At 45.6% G+C, this 20,762-nt stretch overlaps 1 protein-coding gene across 3 annotated transcripts in view; it reads left to right on the top strand.

Annotated features, from left to right (window-relative positions):
• Nucleotides 1-20,762, top strand: part of LOC147101237 (uncharacterized) — a 181,387-nt gene that overhangs the window by 33,019 nt on the left and 127,606 nt on the right. For 2 of the 3 annotated variants that reach the window (XM_085966509.1, XM_085966511.1), the window contains exons 2-5: nucleotides 385-932; nucleotides 4,201-4,314; nucleotides 6,987-7,043; nucleotides 18,670-18,745. In XM_085966509.1, coding sequence (XP_085822635.1) covers nucleotides 385-932; nucleotides 4,201-4,314; nucleotides 6,987-7,043; nucleotides 18,670-18,745 — 795 coding nt within the window. The remainder of the gene's footprint in view (nucleotides 1-384; nucleotides 933-4,200; nucleotides 4,315-6,986; nucleotides 7,044-18,669; nucleotides 18,746-20,762) is intronic. The other variant, XM_085966510.1, reaches the window with a different exon arrangement.

The raw sequence follows: 20,762 nt of genomic DNA, 5'->3' as shown, positions 1-20,762 counted from the left end.
GGTCAACACAACATTGGGGTTCTATTGCCACGGCAACCAGGTAAGTCGGGACAGTTTATTTTTCTAACTGCAGCCAATGAAGAAAGAAGTGTGTGTTTGCTATTGCCTGAAGTTTCTATAAAAACTATAGGAAGAGGAAGGATAAGTAAATAAAATAGCCACGGTACAGGCAATAGTGGGTTTTTTTACAAATTGAAATTATCAGGTGGTCTGTTTAGTCCACATTCACTTAAAACCAGAACATTGTGCTTGGTGCTAATTCACTCGTCTGCCTCACCTCTTATTCTTCTGCTTTTACTGTACTGAGTTACATTGCTAGGGGCAATAAGCACAAAATCTGCTTCATTCCCTGGGCCAACACTAAATGGCATGTTTGTCTTCCAGACATTGGACCACAGCAGGACATCAATCTGCTCCATCTGGTTTCAGAAGAGTCTCCATATGTGTCCACGGTTGAAGGATTGGTTGGAGGAACTGGGTTTGATTTTCACACCGGCTTCACCCCCACAGCATACCCAACTCGAACCCTCTTTCCAGAACCATTTTACCAAGATTTTTCTGTCCTAGCAACTCTGAAACAAACCAATAAGAATGGTGGGGTGATCTTTGCTGTCATGGATTCTGCTGAGGAGGTCATTTCCCTCGGGGTTAAGCTGTCCCCAGTGGAGGACGGCATCCAGACATTCGAGTTTTACTACACGCCACCTTACTCTGAAGTTTCCAAAAAAGCGATTTCCTTCAACGTCCCAGCCAGGATCAAACGATGGACAAGTTTTGGGCTCAGTGTCGAGGGGAACATGGTGACTCTGCACCAACAGTGTCAAAGGCCCCAGCGGCTGAAATTCAAAAGGTCATCTGAGCCTCTGGAATTTGAGGCAGACTCTAAAATATTCATCACTAATGCTAGAAAAGCAGACCAGGACAAGTACACTGTGAGTTCTCCTTATGTATAGATAGAGTTGGTTTGTCTTTCAGCTCTAGTTTAAAGTTTTGAAAGTGTAGAACATAATAAATATGAGCAGGAATAGACCATGCAGCCCTTCGAGCCTACTCCGCCATTCAATAAGATTGTAGCTGACCTTCTATCTTCCACTTTCCTGCACTATCCCCATATCCCTTGGTTCCCCTAGTATCCAAAAATCTATTGATCTCTGTCTCGAATATACTAGGGTGACTGTATTTCCTAAAACAAATCTGGGGACACACAGGGTGGGAGCACTTCAAAGTAGCCAGGGCGGAAAATGTAGGTTGCGCAGCATAGCGAGGCAAAATTTTAACAGTTGCACAGATACACTACAAATACAAAACAAATGCACACATAATTACCGCGGATGTGACATCAGACTATTGAAGCGCATTCAGACACTGTTTATAAATAATACATAACACTGTTCAGTCCATCGACCTGAAACTGTGATTCTGTCTAACGGTATGAAATGCATATATTCCAATGAATATGGCTCTAGTCTATTCAGGGACGAGTTTTGACCGGGGACACAGTACCTCATCCGGGGACTGTCCCCGGAAAATGGGGATGTATGGGTAGCCTAGAATATACTCAACGACTGAGCATCCACAGCCCTCTGGAGTAGAGAATTCCAAAGATTCACAACCCTTTGAGTGAAGAAATGTCTCCTCTTCTCAGTCCTAAATGGCCGACCCCTTATTCTGAGACTGTGACCCTAGTTCTACACTCCCCAGCCAGGGGAAACTTCCTCTCAACATCTACCCTGTCAAGCCCCTTAGGAATTTTATATGTTTCAATGAGATCACCCCTCATTCTTCTAAACGCTAGGGAATATAGGCATAGTCTACACAATCTAGGGGGGTTAGCTATGCAGCAATGTAATTCTTCAATGTAATTTAACTTGTTTGAAGGTCTCATGTTAGAGAGATGGATACTGTAGTTCAAAAGATTGCTTATTAAGGATCCTAGATTAAATTAATTTAACCGTCATAATCTCTCAATCCAGCTGCTAGGAGACATAATTCCACTACCTTCAAATCCTGTGACTTCAGTGAAAATATCTTGCTTAGGGAGCCTAAAAAGGATTGAGCATGTGGGAGCAATGGGTTATGTGATCACAACACTGGAAGGGGATCTCAGCAACAAGAATCCATCTCCATTGCTCACGTCGGAGATAACCGGGATAGGAGTGCTTAATGACGTCATTAGCTGCAGAGTGAAAACATTACCTCTTTCATAGTGAAGAGCAACAAGCACACAAATGAAGTAATAGTCAAGAGACATATAAAGGAGGTTTTTTGGTTAGCTGGGAATGGTTTTAAATCACAAGTCCTTTGCAATGTTGCTTTCAGGGACCCGACTGCAGAATTGTCCGGAAGCTATGGGGGTAATTTTAACTTGACCGCCCATTATTTGCCCGCCTGATTTTTCCTTCCATTGACATCAATGGAAAGGAAAATCGGACGTGGTGTATAACAGGCGGCCAATTTGATGTCGCACTTTTTTACACCATCACCCAAAGTTAAAATGATCCCCTATGAGTTTACTGTGGCTCTTCTATCAGACTATGTCCACTTTATTTCATTATTTTGTCTGCTCCTGATTTTTCTGGTGTTTTCTCAGTGCAAAGCCAACCTGATGTGGGACTTCAAAATCTTGTGGGTGCTTCACAAAATGTGCAGCACAACTGGCACCATTTGATTGAGAAAATATATTTTAAAATCTTTATGATGGCAATTTTGCAAAATGGTGTCAGTCTTATTTTAGAAATTTTAAACCCTCTTTTACAGAGAACAATGTCTGTGTACAATTGTTCCACAATGAAGTAGACTATTGGTGTGCCCTCCATGAACACCCTTGTTTCGCAAGGTGTCCCATAAAGTAATTCAGCTTAGAACTGACGAAACTCATTACACAAAGGACTGGAGGATTGACTTGTAAGAAAGGGCTGGAACCCAGATTCATAGTAACTGTGACTGAGCATCAGGGGTGTCAGGTAATGTTAGAATGGTGTCTGTTACCCACTTGACTAAGGGATTGGCATGTCAACAATGCTGGGTCTCAGAATCACTGCATGTATAGTTGGGGGACTGGAGTGTCGGGCAATGCTGGAACTCATGTTTTCTGGTAGATTGGACTATCGGGTAACACCGAGATTGTAACTAATGACACTGGAAGTGTGAAGCAAGTGTAATACCAGTTACTTAGCTCATTAAGTTGGATTTTACATCAAATTTTGAAGATTGAGAAAGCAATTCAGTTTGCAACTAGGATGACAGTAGTAACAATAGCAGCTGTCTCCATTACTGTGTTACAATTCCTTCTGAACTTTTTGTTCTATCTAAGTACAGCTTTGCAGACAACATGAAATCAAAATAAAAGGTTTAACTATTGGAAACTACAACATAGCCAAGGAGACAAAAACAAAAGACTTCATATCTCTATGTTTAGACTTTCAAGAAATGCAAAATGAAATTCTAGGAAATATTTAGGACACCTTGTATCTTCTTGTGGTGATGTGGAGCAGTAATAATATATTACTGGGACATTCAAGGTTGGTCCCAACATGCAATCAATGTTTCACATTTTTTAAACCCTTTTCCTTAACAGCGACAGAATGTCTAACACAATACAAATTTAGAAAATAAGCACAGTCTCGATGATACGATTTTGGATTTTCATGGAGCTGATTTATTTTTCAATAGTGTCCATAGCAGAGATCTGAAGCACAAAACATTTGGCAAATATTAGTGAGTACTAATAAAAAACATAAATAAAATTATCCTTCTTAAGAACAGTCATTGTGGTTAAACAACAGATTGCTGAAAGGTAAATTCCTCCCTTTTTTGTCTTCTTATAACTCCTTCATTGTCATGTTTTGGTTTGAATGAACAGGACTGGAGATCCACCTGGTCAGTCCGAGTGTCTATCCCACCATGTCTCCCATACCCCGCTTTCCGATTTTAAGCAGGTACCTATCCAACTTTCTCTTGAATTTGCTAAGGGACTCGGTCCCCACTGTCTCCCTTGACAGTCCAGTCCATGCATAAATATCCCTCGCAGGCTGGAGCACAGCTGCTTCCTCCTTCACCAATGAGATTATTAAAATTCTGACTTCACATTCAAGGGACCCGAATGCCAGCTCCTCTGTAGCCAAACACAAGATCAAACTTTGTCTGCATACTTCATCCCTGCTTGTCTGACCTGCCTCCAATGTCATGTTTTTTTTTAAGGGAGCCATTCAGCGTTTGACCATCACACCAAATCCTGAGGATGCGGAGAAGTCGGAATACATGAAGTGTGATGAGAGCATGGTCAATGAAGGTGACGATGAAGATGAGTCTGAGGTACGAATTGCAGAATTTTTGGGTCTGGGTGATACAGAGGGTTATGCCCAGGTGGCCGTTCAAGAGAGCACAATTTCTTCATCTGAACTTATCTTTGTGATCTTACAGTTATGTAAACACTATCTCTCCAGCTCTGGATCTTGACTTCATTCCAGAATGGTTGAGTGAAAGTCTCCTCTTTGACAATAGTTGGCACAGGACTGGCAGTGGAAATGACACCAGAATGGTGTAGGAGAAGGACGATTCACTCTGGTGCGGTTGTGCAAGTAGCCCCTTCTGAGGTTGGGGTTAAGGTTCACGTTAATCCCAGCAGAGCTGAAGGACCTTAGCTGTGCCTCTGGCCTGGGGGCTATACCTAACCTCAAAGTGCTTGTTGCTGACACTATTTGTCCCATTCTCTATCATTCACCCTAACCAGCACTAAAAAACACTTTAACTCGCTACTTAAACAAAAGCAAGTATTTCACAATTGAAGAATGTTATGAAGGGCATCACTTGGCTTTATTTTTAACTGGTGAACCACCTGTCTGTCAATAACTGAGCTTTGAAACAACCCCCACAGAAGTATACACTCATTACAAATAAAACGTTAGATATGGCTGGTCGCCCAGTTCCATGGGACATTGGCATACCTGTTTATCTCTAAGGGCAGTTCCTGATCTCGGCTATGCCACCGGGGGAGGTGGTGCTGAGACAAATTTCCCTAGCAACAGAGGCAATCAAAGGAAGAGCCACCTCAGGCCATCCATATAGCATTCAGCTCAAAAAAAAAGAAAGACTTGCATTTATGTAGCGCCTTTCATGACCACCGGACATCCCAAAGCACTTTACAGCCAAAGAAGTACTTTAAAAAAAAAAAGTGGTCACTGTTGTAATGTGGGAAACGCGGCAGCCAATTTGCGCACAGCAAGCTCCCACAAACAGCAATGTGATAATGACCAGATAATCTGTTTATGTTATGTTAGTTGAGGGATAAATATTGGCCCGGACACCAGGGATAACTCCCCTGCTCTTCTTCAAAATAGTGCCATGGGATCTTTTACGTCCACCTGAGAGAGCAGACGGGGCCTCGGTTTAACGGATCGGTGTGGAGACTTTCCAACTCTCAGCTAAGGACTGGTGGGTCGCCTACAGTCACGTAGACAATAGTAACAACAACCTGTATTTCTATAGCGCCTTTAACATAGTAAAACGTCCCAAGGCGCTTCACAGGAATGGTATCAAACAAAATTAGCCACCGAGCCACATAAGGAGATATTAGGGCAGATGACCAAAAGCTTGGTCAAAGAAGTAGGTTTTAAGGAGCGTCTTAAAGGAGGAGAGGGAGGCGGAGAGGCGGGGAGGTTTAGGGACAAACACATTTTAAAGCAGCTTGTTTTCAGCTGTATTGGAGTTTTCCTCCCATCGCTTTCCTTGCTCAGCTAGCAATGAGGCGCACCCATCACCGACAGCGACAAGGTACAGCCACGCAGGCAGCTTAGAGAGGCGAAAAGCGACCACTCTGGGCCCGGGAACTGGGTTGTATTATTTGCATGTCATTTTGTCATTTTGTCATTTAATATAATACCATAGAACAGTTATATAAAACTTAATATTGTTATTACAGGAAACTCTCGTTTAAATGGCAAAATTCTCACTCTGAAAACAGCACGTTGCCGAGTCTGAGTCTCCCGCGGTGGCCGAGTTAGTCAGTGGGGGTAGTTCTCCAAACTGCCACTACTCGGCTTTTTGGTGCTGTCGGAAGTCGGAACACCTCAATAACAGGAGTCTGACTCTCCCGCGCTGCCGGTAGTCTCTTCTGATCTGCCATTTTACAGGGGTACTGTGTGTCTCCCACGCTGCTGGTAGTCATTGCATTGCATTACCCTCAACTGGCAGTACTGTACTTAATCAAGCATCTTCCACCATCCATTTAACACAACATTCTGTAGGTGAGTACCCAATTACTGTATACTGCATTTCTTAATTTTTTTATTTTTCTTTGTTAAAAATAGCCTTGGTAGATAACCCTCTCCGTCATCCGGAATTTTTGATCAACCGGCAACATGCCAGTCCCGCTGGTGCCGGATACCAAAGAGTTTCCTGTAATCAATGTAAATAAAGCTTGTACGATAGCAAAATACTGCAGATGCTCAACAATTTCAGATCATAACCTCGGCCCCTATTACTTTTTTACTTATATTTTTTCCACCCCTTTGTTTTGGGTCCTCCTTTCCACCCCCCCCCCCCCTTTCCTTTTGTTTCTTTCTCTCACCTGGCAGCTGTCTCTTACCTGCCAGTACACTTCACACCTAATCTCAGCTGCCTTTTGTCTCCACGGGCCTATTACCATCTCGTCTGGCTTCGAATACCTTTTATTGTCTCTTTTGTTCGATCGCAGCCTTGCCTTCGATCTATTTTCTTTTCTTTCCAGTTTTGAAGAAGGGTTTTGACCCGAAACGTCAACTCAAATTTCTCGCCACAGATGTTGCCTGACCTGCTGAGTTTTTCCAGCATTTTCTGTTGTTATTTTAAATAAAGTTTGTTATTAGTAATAACCACTTGGGCTGGAGCCATGAACGGAGTTATTGTCGTCGGACTCGCAAACCTTTGTTGCGGCAGTTACCATGGGGAGATACGCTAACGGTTTCTTTGTTCAGGACTTGTCTAATTGGTGTCTTTTCCTACTACAGAACTCTGGTGGGCTGGAGGTCACAGACCCAGACATTCAGGTCACTACATTACCACCGGTAAGCGGGGAATACATAATGTGGTCGACATATTTTTATAGATTTGTTTTACACTTTTTCCAACCTTTTTAAGTTGATTTGAATGTTTTAACGTTGCTCGATAGGATCTGAATGAACGTTCCTGTAATTTTAATGTGAACGCAGTTAGTATAATATAATAACAACAGAAAATGCTGGAAAAACTCAGCAGGCCAGGCAACATCTGTGGAGAGAGAAATAGAGTCAACGTTTTGAGTCGAACTCTTTGTCAAGACTGGAAAGGCACAGGAAATGAAATAGATTGAAAGGCCAGGCTGGGAGAGAACAAAAGAGAAATGAAGAGACAGTAAGAGGTATTCAAAATGAGACGAGATGGTGATAGGACTAGTGGAGACAAAAGACAGCTCTAGATTAGGTGTGAAATGTGCTGGCAGAATGGGAGACAGCTGCCATGTGGGAGAGAAAAAAAAGAAAGTGGGGGGGGAAAAGCCAAAACAAAGGTGTGGATAAAAAATATAAGTAAAAATGTAATAGGGGCCGAGGTTATGATCTGAAATTGTTGAACTCGATATTGAGTCCGGAAGGCTGTAAAGTGCCTAATCGGAAGATGAGGTGCTGTTCCTCGAGCTTACGCTGAGCTTCCGTGGAACAATGCAAGAGCCCAAGTACAGTGAGGTCTGAGTGGGAATGAGGCGGTGAATTAGTATAATATAATATGGCCCCAAATTTCCTCCAGTGTGAGAGCGGCGGAACCTCCCGGAAAATGGCAGGAACCTGGTTTGTCATCAGTGGGGTAGGGACATGGGCAAGGACTCCCTAGCTGGGAGTTTCTGTTTGCTCAGTTCAGTCAGGACCTGGTGTAAGACTGGAGGCTGGTACCCCAAAAGAGATGAGGCATACCAGCCTCCAGACGGGTTTAAGTGGGCCCCACCTGAGGAGGGATCCAGGCCAGGCAAACAACCTGGACCCTCTGAAGATGGAGACATTTTTTTTACATTTCTTGATTACATAAGGGGTGGAGGAGGACATGGCTGTGTTCTGTTGGGGGATGCCCGGGCAATCTCCCCCAATGGTAGGCAGACTCTAGATTGCCCCGCTACATGGGCAGGCAGGCGTTAGAGACACACGCTTGCCCCATAAACTCTGGGATCGGGGCCTATATCTGTAATATATTGACCATCCTTGCGTATTGCACGCACTTCTTGCAAGTGTCACACTTAATTCCTGTAACACTTTCCCCTTCACACTTTGATACCATCTCTATTGTTGTAAAACAGTTCATCCTCCGCCTTACAGTGAGCAAAACCACAGGAGCTCTGCTAGTAATATAATGTTAGCGAGGCAGCCCTGGGCGAAAATCTCCTGTTGCATGTTTGTTTTTGTCCCTCTAGCTTTCTCTTCTCCTCTACGGACACATGCTGAGGTACAGTTCCCCGGCCAGTGACCACCCTCCAGTACCGTGGCCAATTATCCACTTTTCATGTGTATACCTAGCCTCACCCGACATCCACACCTGCACACTTTCCAGTAGGAGTCACTGGATAGTGCTCAGTAGTGGGAACCCCTGACTAGCTTTTCCCATCCTTGGCTCGGGGACAGCAGTAAGAGAGCAGTCAAGGAAAGGTGAGGACCCTAAAAGATATAAACAGGGCTGAAACCACGAAAGACCACTAGTTAATATTCAGAATGATAACTCCAAGTAATCACTGAAGACATGAGCAACATGTCATAAATCGCAACTTCTACAAGAAGTAACTCAGGAAGTACTACTGAACGGCCAGCTGAGGGCGCCGCCCGAGGAGTATAAATACTCGGGCGTGGGCCCAGCTTGGCCAGAGACAGTCTGGAAACAGGAAGCTAGTGACTACTAACTAGACCTCCATGTTTTGTTACAAGTCGATTAAAGCCTTGCTTTATGTACAACAAAGTGCGTCGTGAGTCTTTATTACGTCACAACATACCCTCACTAAGTGGTAATAACCCAAGTAGAATTAACTACTTTGATTATAAATCGGATGGAAGTCCTTGACATACTAAAAGAGCTCAGAACAAATAAATCCTGAAGAATAGATAGTATTTAACATGGAGCCAGGGTGCGAAGGAAGGAGATTTGTGAGGGATTGACAGTCATTATGAAGGAGTTGACTGCACTCTTACTGCTATAGTCCTGAAAGAATTCCTTATGTTTTACATTCTGCAGCTATGGTTTTATTCCAGGCCTCATTTTAATGTCTCATCCAAAAGACATCACTCTGACCATGCAGCACTCCCTCAGTACTGCACTGAACTGTCAGCCTAGACTGTGTAATCAGGGAAGCCCAATAGATTGGAAGCAGGCTAACATAATGCCCATTTTAAAAAAGGGTGACAAATCAGATGCAGGCAACTACAGACTTCAGTACTGGGTAAAATAATGGAGTTGATTATCAGATGTAAAGTTTAGAATTATTTGGTAGTAACCTAGTAAATAGCAGCCAACATATGGATTTAGAAAAGGAAGTTAATCAACCTCCTTGACATCTTTGAGGAACTGACATCCCGAGTAAAGTATGGAACCCACAGCAACATGGTGTACTTTTAAAAGGCATCGGACAAAGCTCAGCAGAAAAGGCTACAAGTTAAGATCAAAGTGGTAGGAATTCAGGTAAATCTTGGGAATGGGCAAGAAATTGATTCAAGGATAGAAAGCATTGACAGGAGTATATTGTGGGGAGTACTGTGTGGATTGGTGTTGGGACCACTGATATTTAGAATCTACATCAATGACTTGAATTCAGAAACTCAATGTAAATTAGTAAAGTTTGTAGAGGATATCAGACTATGAGGGGAAATTCATTCTGAGGAGGTAGCTCAGGAACTACAAAATAAATTTGATAAAATGCATAAATAGGTGGAAAAATGGCAGATGACACTTAATATGGATATGTGTAAAGTACTGCACATAGGAAGGAAAAAATGGGTGATCGCAAAGGATGAAGTTGAAAGAAAGTTAGGCATTTCAGCCTAACTTTCACTGTGGAGTAACAACAGTGTCCAATCACTGTGGAGTAACAATCAACAAAGGAAATAGAATGTCAAACTATATAATCAAAACAGTAGAATCCAAGTCTGAAGAAGTCACACTCGAACTGTGCAGCTCTCTGGTCAGAAGTGACTACTGTGTCCAGTTCTGGTCACTTAGACACAAGGGAAACATTCATGGACTGGAAGTAGTGCAGAGCAGAGACACAAACCCAAACCCAATCCATAGTGACAAAGGAAAGAATCGAGAAATGTGGATTTCTTTATCCTTGAAAGGTCATGACGGTGGACACCTTATCTATATATATAAATCGGTACTTCTGTCATTCTGTCTATCTGTCTATCTGTCTGTCATCGCGTGTGCGTTGCGGGTATGCACTCGAAAGTTACAGGGCGTACCTATGCGCGCGTTACCTCCAAAGAAAGCTTACGCTTCCGAGACGGTTTTAAGCGTATTTACGTTTCGGCCGGGCTAAAATTGCGCCCGCGGTATCCCAAAAACCTTCAACATTCCGCTCATTAGCATCTCATTATCCGCTCATTAGCGACAGAGTGACCTCGAGCTCGACCAATCGTACGCCGGGTTGCTGGCGTGTGCTGCCGGGCCAATCGGTGCGCGTGTGGCCGGGCTTTATCGTTCTGAACCGAGGTGAGTCGCTGCCATCTTGATTCCAAACTTTTCCTTTCTTTTTCCCGCTTTCTGCGTCTTAAAAAAAAACGTTGCTTTTAAAACACATATTGTTTTTTAAAAAAATGATTTAGAAAGTAATTAACTTATCTAATCTCATTAATTTTCCTACCTTTCCCCGTTTTTCCAGGTAGGCCTAGAAGCCTCGGCGTCTCCTCCGCACCCACGCCCGAGCTAGGCACCTCCCGGCCCCACTCGAAGGCTGGAGGGCCGAGCCTCAGCCCAGCGCCGCTAGGGTGCGCGCGCAGCAGGAGCTGAGACGTCTCTCTCTGCCGGGGCTTGCTGAGCGTCCAGCGTTACCCTGGCAACGGGCGCAATCGGCGGTCTTCACCTCGGGGGGAGGGGGGGGGGGGGCCGCGCGCGCAGCAGGAGCAGCTGAGACGCGGCGTCTCTCTCTCTGGCTTGGTAAGCGTCACGGTTGCCCTGGCAACCGGGCCCGCCGGCCGAGAGAGACGCCGCGTCTCAGCTCCTGCTGCGCGCGCAATCGGCGGTCTTCACCTCCGGGGGGGGCGCGACCCTCGGGGCCGCGACCCTCGGGGGGGGGCGCCCGCCGCCCTCCCTCCCCTCCGCCCTCCATCCCCCCTCCCCTCCCCCGCCCTCCCTCCCCCCCTCCCGCCCTCCCTCCCTCCCTTCCCCTCCCTCCCCTCCCTCCCTTCCCCGCCCCCGCCCTCCCCCTCCCCCCTCCCCCCTCCCCCTCCCCCCTCCCCTCCCCGCCCTCCCTTCCCCTCCCCCTCCCCTCCCTCCCCTCCCCTCCCTCTCTTCCCCCCACCCCTCCCCTCCCTCTCTTCCCCCAGTCGCCCTCTCTCTTCCCCCCAGTCGCTCTCTCTCTTCCCCCCCAGTCGCTCGCTCTCTCTCTTCCAACAACAACATGCCCTCGAAAAAGCCTCGGCACCGCCGGGCACTTCAGCTAGTAGAGGTATATAAAATCATAAACAGTATAGAAAGGCAAAACCAGAGCATTACTTCAAATTAGACTGTGAAATGGGAAAAGGGAACACAGGTTCAATCTAGTAAAAGGCAAACTGATGTCAGGACGTTCTTATTCAGTGAAAGAGTGATCAACATGTGAAACAGACTTCTGGGTAGAACAGTAGAGGCAAAAAGGCTAAATCATTTATGAAACAATTGGATGCCAGAATAGGAAGACCACAGATTCTTCAGGATGGATACCCTGAGGTGGATCAAATGTGTATTTATCTTGAGACTTTGTAAACAAAATGAATCATAAAAGAGATGTATAAGCTAGGCAATTATGGTTTTTACCAACTGTTTTCACACCTGGGGTGCTAATGGCTTTCAGGCTGAGCAGTTCTTCATACACCTATGCAATTCTCATTGCTTTCTTTATAACCTGCCATAAAGTTGAGCTGTGTTACAAAGGGCAGATAATTGAAGCATACTCTGCACGTAGTCCCAAAGTGTTGGGTCAAATCAGTTGCCAGTTAATTTATTGAAATATACTCATAATAAGGTAGGAGGAGTTCCTGTGTGCGAGCGGCATTGTAACCGTAGCGGGAAGAATTCCTTCTCATCACTGCTTTTACGCAATGGCAAACTTTTTTTTACAAGTTTGCTTGAAGTAGTGATCAGAGGGAATCTTCCCACCAGGTTGGGAGTGCACTAACACAGTGACCAAAGGGAACCTCACCCCTGGTCAGAGTTCATCGGTGGGCTCTGATGTAATATGACTGAGATTTTTAGATTTCCATGGCGCCTCATATTTTGCCTAATTTGTATTTGCGTGAAGTATTTAAATTTCTAGTTGACTTTAATTGTAATCTTGGGGTTCAGAACAAGGTTATTACAGATTATCCTTAATGTCTAGATACTATTTTTTTTTCTACTACAGTTCCACTCTTCCAACTTCTCCATTGCTCTACTGAAGGTGGTTACTCATGCTAAAATATAGTCCTATGGCCCTCCAATGTCATCCACATGACTTTTCCTCATGTGCGAGCTCCAACATCAAATGTCAGTGGCCTATTTGATCAATCCTACTCTCACCTGACTTTCATCCACGACATCACTGTAGAGCAATCAAGAACAAGGAATGCGGGCCAATTTTTCTACTTCCAACCTAGGGACACCACGCCCCAGCTAAAATTCCGCATTGATGAGCCTTCGAGCCTGAAACCTTACTGGTCTGTATGACTCAGTCCAATAGAGGCGGTGCAATTAGCCACTGAGCCACTGAGTGCAGTAACCAACTGTGCCTTTAGCAATTTGAGGGCATCTAATGTATTGGCTTTTCCAAATACCGCAGATTATTCTGCTCTTTTGAATCAAACATTGATAAGGTATCTGTGTCTGATTATGTTCCAACCTTTGTAATTATGTCTGTTTGCTCTAGGTTATTAACGTGGACAATAAAGTTGATTGGTTAACTACCGTAGCCAAGAGCAACATAGCTGCCCTGCCCCCTTACTCCCAATCACACGATTTAATAAATTACCTTTTACACTGACGAGACTAAATCTCCCATTTGTCAAGATCACTTATTGCAAAGTTTCCAATCAAAAGTTTTTTTTCCAAACAAGTAGCAACACTTTCGAGTTCAGATGTCTCAAAACAATCCAGACAGAAATTCAGACAGTTTACGCTCAGAGGGTAGGACTCATACTCCATCTTCAGAGGTATTTATTGTTTTATTACTCAATGGATTTTCAGTCAGAGTTTACTGTTCTTGACTGGAACTCTTAACCCTCTGAGTGCTAGAGGAGATTTGGAGCATTCACGATGCTGTGAGGGTCATGAGTAGCACGTTTAGTGAGTTGGTCACACCGCAGGTAAGGGCTGCACAGGCAGAAGGGAAATGGGTGACCATCAGGCGGAGCAGTAGAAGCAGGCAGGTAGTGCAGGGGTCCCCTGTGGACATCCCCCTCTCAAACAGGTACACCGATTTGGATACTGTTGAGGGGGATGACTTACCAGAGGAAGGCAGCAGCAGCCAACTTCCTGGCACCAGGGGTGCTTCTGCTGCTCAGGAAGGGAGGAAAAAGAGTGGGAGAGCAATAGTGGTAGGGGATTCTATCATAAGGGGAACAGATAGGCATTTCTGTGGCCATAGACGTGACTCCAGGATGGTTTGTTGCCTCCCTGGTGCCAGGGTCAAGGATGTCACTGAACGGCTGCAGGGCATTCTGAAGGGGGAGCGTGAACAGTCAGAGGTCGTGGTTCACATTGGGACCAATGACATGGGTAGGAAGAGGGATGAGGTCCTGCAGCAAGAATTTAGGGAGCAGGACCTCAAAGGTTGTAATCTCTGGATTACTCCTGGTGCCACGTGCTAGTGAGTATAGGAATAGGAGGATAGAGCAGATGAATGCGTGGCTAAAGAGTTGGTGCAGGAGGGAGGGCTTTAGTTTCCTGGATCACTGGGCCTGCTTCTGGGGAAGGTGGGACTTGTACAAGTCGGACGGGTTGCACCTGAACCAGAACGGGACAAATATCCTTGCGGGGAGGTTTGCTAGCACTGTTCGGGGGGGTTTAAACTAACTTGGCAGGGGGATGGGATACAGAGTGGAGCTATAATAGGGGGTGATGTACAGCCAAATATAGAGGAAAAAATAAGTCAGACTGGAAGGCAGAGCAAATATGTAACGGCACAAGGGAGTAGGGCAAGGCTAAATGGCATTTATTTTAATGCACGGAGTCTTATGAATAAGGTGGATGAACTGAAAGTGTTGATGAACACATGGGAGTATGATATTGTTGCTATCACGGAGACATGGTTGAGGGAGGGGCAAGACTGGCAGCTCAATATTCCGGGGTATAGAATCTTCAGGCGAGACAGGGGGGGGTAAAAGAGAGGGGGTGTCACAATATTAATTAAGGAGACAATTACTGCTGTAAGGAGGGATGATATATTAACAGGTTCCTCTAATGAGGCCATATGGGTTGAACTTAAAAACGAAAAGGGGGCTAGCACTTTGCTGGGAGTGTACTATAGGCCCCCAAACAACCAGGGGGAGATAGAGGAACAGATATGTAGGCAAATCTCAGAGAAGTGTGCAAAAAATAGGGTAATTATAGTGGGGGATTTCAACTTCCCCAATATTAACTGGGATAGTCAGAGTGTGAAAGGCTCAGAGGGTGCAGAATTCTTAAAGTGCATCCAGGAGAGCTTTTTGAGCCAGCATGTAGAAAGTCCTACAAGAGAGGGGGCGGTACTGGACCTAATTCTAGGGAATGTGGCCGGGCAAGTGGTAGAAGTGTTAGTAGGTGAGCACTTTGGTGACAGTGACCATAATTCAGTGAGATTTAAGGTAGTCATGAAAAAGGACAAGGATGGACCGGAAATAAAGGTTCTAAATTGGGGGAAGGCCGATTTTAATATGATAAGGCAGGATCTGGCCAATGTGGACTGGGATCAGCTACTTGAAGGAAAATCCACATCGGAGCAATGGGAGTCTTTCAGAAAGGAAATTGAGAGAGTACAATGGCAACATGTTCCCGCAAAGGTCAAGGGTGGGACCAACAAGCCCAGGGAACCTTGGATGTCAAGGGATATACGAGAATGGATTAGGAAAAAAAGGGGGGCTTTTGGCAGATACAAAGGACTAAAGACAGAGGAAGCCCTAGAGCAGTATAAAAAGTGCAGGGGGATACTTAAAAAAGAAATTAGGAGAGCGAGGAGGGGCCATGAAATAACACTGGTGAGCAAAATAAAGGAAAATCCTAAGGTGTTTTATAAATATATTAAGGGCAAGAGGATAACTAGGGAAAGAGTAGGGCCCATTAGGGACCAAAGTGGCAAACTGTGTGTAGAGCTAGAGGATGTAGGTGGGGATTTAAATGAATTTTTTGCATCTGTGTTCACTATGGAGAAGGACGATGTGGACATAGAAATCGGGCAGGGGGACTGTGATATACTTGAACATATTAGCATCGAGAGGGAGGAGGTACCCGTGGTTTTAGCAGGCTTAAAAGTGGATAAATCCCCAGGCCCAGACGAGATGTATCCCAGGCTACTATGTGAGGCAAAGGAGGAGATTGCAGGGGCTCTGACACAAATTTTCAGAACCTCTCTGGCCACAGGGGATGTGCCAGAGGACTGGAGAACAGCTAACGTAGTACCATTATTCAAGAAGGGTAGTAGGGATAAACCAGGGAATTACAGGCCAGTGAGCCTAACATCAGTGGTAGGGAAATTATTGGAAAAAATTCTGAGGGACAGAATTGGTCTCCACTTGGAGAGGCAGGGATTAATTAGGGATAGCCAGCATGGCTTTGTCAAGGGAAGATCATGTCTGACCAATTTGATTGAATTTTTCGAGGGGGTGACTAGGTGTGTGGATGAGGGTAGTGCAGTGGATGTGGTTTACATGGATTTCAGTAAGGCTTTTGATAAAGTCCCGCATAGGAGACTGGTCAGGAAGGTAAGAGCCCATGAGATTCAGGGTGCCTTGGCGCATTGGATCCAAAACTGGCTTAGTGGCAGAAGGCAGAGGGTGATGGTGGAAGGTTGTTTTTGTGACTGGAAGCCTGTGTCCAGTGGGGTACCGCAGGGGTCGGTGCTGGGTCCCTTGCTGTTTGTGGTCTACATTAATGATTTGGATGTGAATGTAAAAGGTATGATCAGTAAGTTCGCAGACGACACGAAAATTGGTGGGGTGGTAAATAGCGAAGCGGGAAGCCTCAGGCTACAGGACGATGTAGATGGGTTGATCAGATGGGCGGAACAGTGGCAAATGGAATTTAACCCTGAAAAGTGTGAGGTGATGCATTTTGGATGGACTAACAAGGCAAGGGAATACACAATGAATGGTAAGACCCTATGAAAGACAGAGGATCAGAGGGACCTTGGTGTGCATGTACATAGATCCCTGAAGGCAGCAGAATAGGTATGGGATATGGCATATGGGATACTTGCCTTCATTAGCTGAGGCATAGAATATAAGAGCAGGGAGGTTATGATGGAGCTGTACAAAACGCTGGTAAGGCCACAGCTGGAGTACTGTGTGCAGTTCTGGTAACCACACTATAGGAAGGATGTGATTGCTTTGGAGAGGGTGCAGAGGAGATTTACCAGGATGTTACCTGGGCTGGAGCGCTTCAGCTATGAAGAAAGACTGGACAGGCTGGGGTTGTTTTCCTTGGAGCAGAGAAGGCTGAGGGGGGACCTGATTGAGGTGTACAAAATTATGAGGGGCATAGATAGGGTGGATAGAAAGGAACTTTTCCCCTTAGTAGAGGGGTCAATAACAAGGGGGCATAGATTCAAGGTAAGGGGCAGGAGGTTTAGAGGGGATTTGAGGAAAAGCTTTTTCACCCAGAGGGTGGTTGGAATCTGGAACTCACTGCCTGAAAGGGTGGTAGAGGCAGGAACCCTCACAACATTCAAGAAGCATTTGGATGAGCACTTGAAATGACATAGCATACAAGGCTACGGACCAAATGCTGGAAAATGGGATTAGATTAGACAGGGCTTGATGGCCGACGCGGACGCGATGGGCCGAAGGGCCTCTTTCTGTGCTGTATAACTCTATGACTCTATGACTCTATGACACTAGCAATATAAAGAGGATTACAGGGTTGTGAATACCTCAGTTCAAAAAGGGAGAAAAGGATAAACTAGGTAACTGTAGAACAGTCAATCTAATATTGTTTAGGGTAAGGTTCTGGAGGCCATAATATGGAATAAAGTCAATACTCACTTAGAAAGACAAGTGTTGATGAAGGACAGCTGCATGGATTAGTAAAAAGCAAGTCGTGTCTGACAAATTTAATAAATATCTTTCAGGAAAGTTGGTACAGGCATGATGGGCTGAATAGCTTCCTTCTACACTGTAAGATACAATGGCCTAGAAATTGAGTTTGCGCTGCGCTGGGGCTTAACGCCAGAAATTTAGCGCCGGTGCTAAGTCGCGCTGTGCGCGCCAAAAATTCAGTAGCGCCGCGCCCAAACGGCTGCCGGCGCTACTGAAGGCTGTTTGCGCCTGAAAACTGGCGCTACGCGCCGCATTGCGGCGCTACGGCGCCCGATGCGGTGCGGCAGGCTCGGGAAGTGCAGGCCTCCTCCTTCAGTTAAGGAGGAGCTGCCTGCACCCGCCCGCTGGCCGGTAAAATCTTCACAAAAATGAGCCCGGCACCTCGGGGAAGTGCCGGGCTCGCAGCCGAGAAGCATCTGTTCCGCGGGGGGGGGGGGGGGGGGAGAGTCCGGGAAGGGAGGTGCGGGCAGGCGGCCGGCGGGAAAGCGGCCGGCCGCCGCTCCACCTTTATGCGCCGGCGCAAAGTCGTGCAAGACTCTGTTGCCAGAGTCTTAGTTGCGGCTGCCACGGGCGAGGCGGCCGCAACTGAATTTCGGCGCTGGGGCCCGTCACCACGGCAACCGGGACGCTGCGCACACCGATGACGTCATCGGTGCCGGCGCAGCGCTACCGGTGTAACGCCGATGTTGGGCCCTAGTCAATTTCAAAACCGGCTGTAAGTCCAGCGCAATGCCCTCTAGCGCCGCAAAATGGGCGCTAAGCCCACTCAATTTCTAGGCCAATGATTCTAAAACACCAATGATGCTAAGTGAAGCAAAAATACATCAGTCAATATTTATCATCTCAGTGTGTGGATGTGAAGTTTGAGCAAGAGATTAACTGACTGAGGTAGGGTCCATGAGGAGGCAAATTGGAAGTGGTCTGTTGGAGGAACCAGCTTGATGGGTCAATAGCTTATTGCAATTGTTGCTCAGTTACAACATGTAGTCACACACTTGACCCAAGGGACTGGGATGAGTGAGTGGTAGACAGACATGCATTCATATATCTCCTTGATACATCTCTCAGAAATATCTCAAACCGCATCACATACTGTACAATGAATTATTGAAGTGCAATGAATGCTGTTATATAAGCAATTTGCATTTTGCATTTAACAACGCCTCAGTTGTATGTTGAAGTCCCTGTTTGTTGCTTCATGTAACTTATCTTTTACTTTCTTTTATAGGGACACTTACATTCAACTCCCATGCCAGGTTCTGGGGAGGAGGCTACCACAAGCCTGCCCACAAAGGTTACAACAGGTACATGTTACATGTTACAACAGGTGCGCACAGAATCCCTACAATATTCCAGAACCACTGGACCCACACAAAAGACCTCTCATGTGGAATCAAGGCCGTAGCCACATACAACAGTCGTAGTAGTAGCAGGAAAGAACAAAGGTACTAAACCAAAGGAGACTGTGGTGCTGTAACTCTTCCACCTAGAAGGACAAGGGCAACAGGCGCATGGGAACACCACCACCTCCAAGTTCCCCTCCAAGTCACACACCATCCTGACTTGGAAGTATATCGCCGATCCTTCATCGTCATTGGTCAAGATCCTGGAACTCCCTACCTAACAGTACTGTGGGAGTACTTTCACCACATGGACTGCAGCGGTTCAAGAAGGCGGCTCACCACCACCTTCTCAAGGGCAATTAGGGGTGGGCAATAAATGCTGGCCTTGCCAGCGACGCCCACATCCCATGAACGAATAAAAAAAAACTCAGAAGAGTCTATCTTCAAGGTGATGGTGTGCTTGGGCCCATTAGTGGCAGGTGATAGGAAGCTTCCATCAGCATAACATTTCCTGCTGTGATTCACACAGTTTAACACGCCTGTGGACATTTCATGTATATCAGGAGCAGGTTACCATTAATCGACGCCAATCCTAATCTTTTGCACTTAAGCAAGGAACAGGGTTAAGAACATAAGAAATAAGAGCAGGAGTCGGCCATACGGCCCCTCGAGCCTGCTCCGCCATTCAATAAGATCATGGCTGATCATCGACCTCAACTCCACTTTCCCGCCCGATCTCCATATCCCTTGATTCCCCTAGAGTCCAAAAATCTATCGATCTCAGCCTCGCATATACTCAAAGACTCAGCATGCACAGCCCTCTGGGGCAGAGAATTCCAAAGATTCACAACCCTCTGGGTGAAGAAATTCCTCTTCAACTCAGTCTTAAATGGCCGACCCCTTATCCTGAGACTATGCCCCCTAGTTCTAGACACTCCAGCCAGGGGAAACACCCTCTCAGCATTTACCCTGTCAATCCCCTTCAGAATCTTGTATGTTTCAATGAGATCACCTCTCATTCTTCTAAACTCCAGAGAGTATAGGCCCATTCTACACAATCTCTCATCATAGGGCAGCCCTCTCATCCCAGGAATCAATCTAGTGAACCTTCGTTGCACCGCCTCCAAGGCAAATATATCCTTCCTCAGATAAGGAGACCAAAACTGTGCCCAGTACTCCAGGTGTGGTCTCACCAAGGCCCTGTACAATTGTAGCAAGACTTCCTTACTCTTATACTCCAACCCTCTAGCAATAAAGGCCAACATTCCATTTGCCTTCCTTATTGCTTGCTGTACCTGCATGCTAGCTTTCTGTGTTTCTTGCACGAGGACACCCAAATCTCTCTGAACACTAACGTTTGAAAGTTTCTCACCATTTAAAAAATATTCTGTTTTTCTATTCTTCCTAACAAAGTGAATAACCTCACAATTCCCTACATTATACTCCATCTACCACCTTACTGCCCACTCACTTAGTCTATCTATATCCCTTTGCAGACTCTTTGTGTTCTCCTCACAGCTTACTGTCGCACCTAGCTTTGTATCATCAGCAAACTTGGATACATTACACTCGGTCCCTTCATCTAGGTCATTAATATAGATTGTAAATAACTGAGGCCCCAACACTGATCCTTGCGGCACCCCACTAGTTAGAGCCTGCCAACCTGAAAAAGATCCGTTTATCCCTACTCTCTGTTTTCTGTCCAATCCTCTATCCAGGCTATTATATTACCCCAACCCCGTGAGCCCTAATCTTGTGTAATAACCTTGTATGTGGCACCTTATCGAATGCCTTTTGGAAATCCAAATATACTACATCCACTGGTTCCCCTTTATCTACCCTGCTAGTTACATCCTCAAAAGACTCTTAATAAATTTGTCAAACACGATTTCCCTTTCATAAAACCATGTTGACTCTGCCTAATCATGTTAAACAGGCCAACCTATTATATTTGAAATATCCTACTCCTTTGAACTAG

Source organism: Somniosus microcephalus, chromosome 24 (assembly GCF_052327205.1).
Source record: "Somniosus microcephalus isolate GS21.2 chromosome 24, FLI_Smic_1.0, whole genome shotgun sequence".
Lineage (NCBI taxonomy): Eukaryota > Metazoa > Chordata > Chondrichthyes > Squaliformes > Somniosidae > Somniosus > Somniosus microcephalus.
Note: the sequence above shows the minus strand (reverse complement) of the source record. Positions and strands in the feature narration are given on the sequence as shown.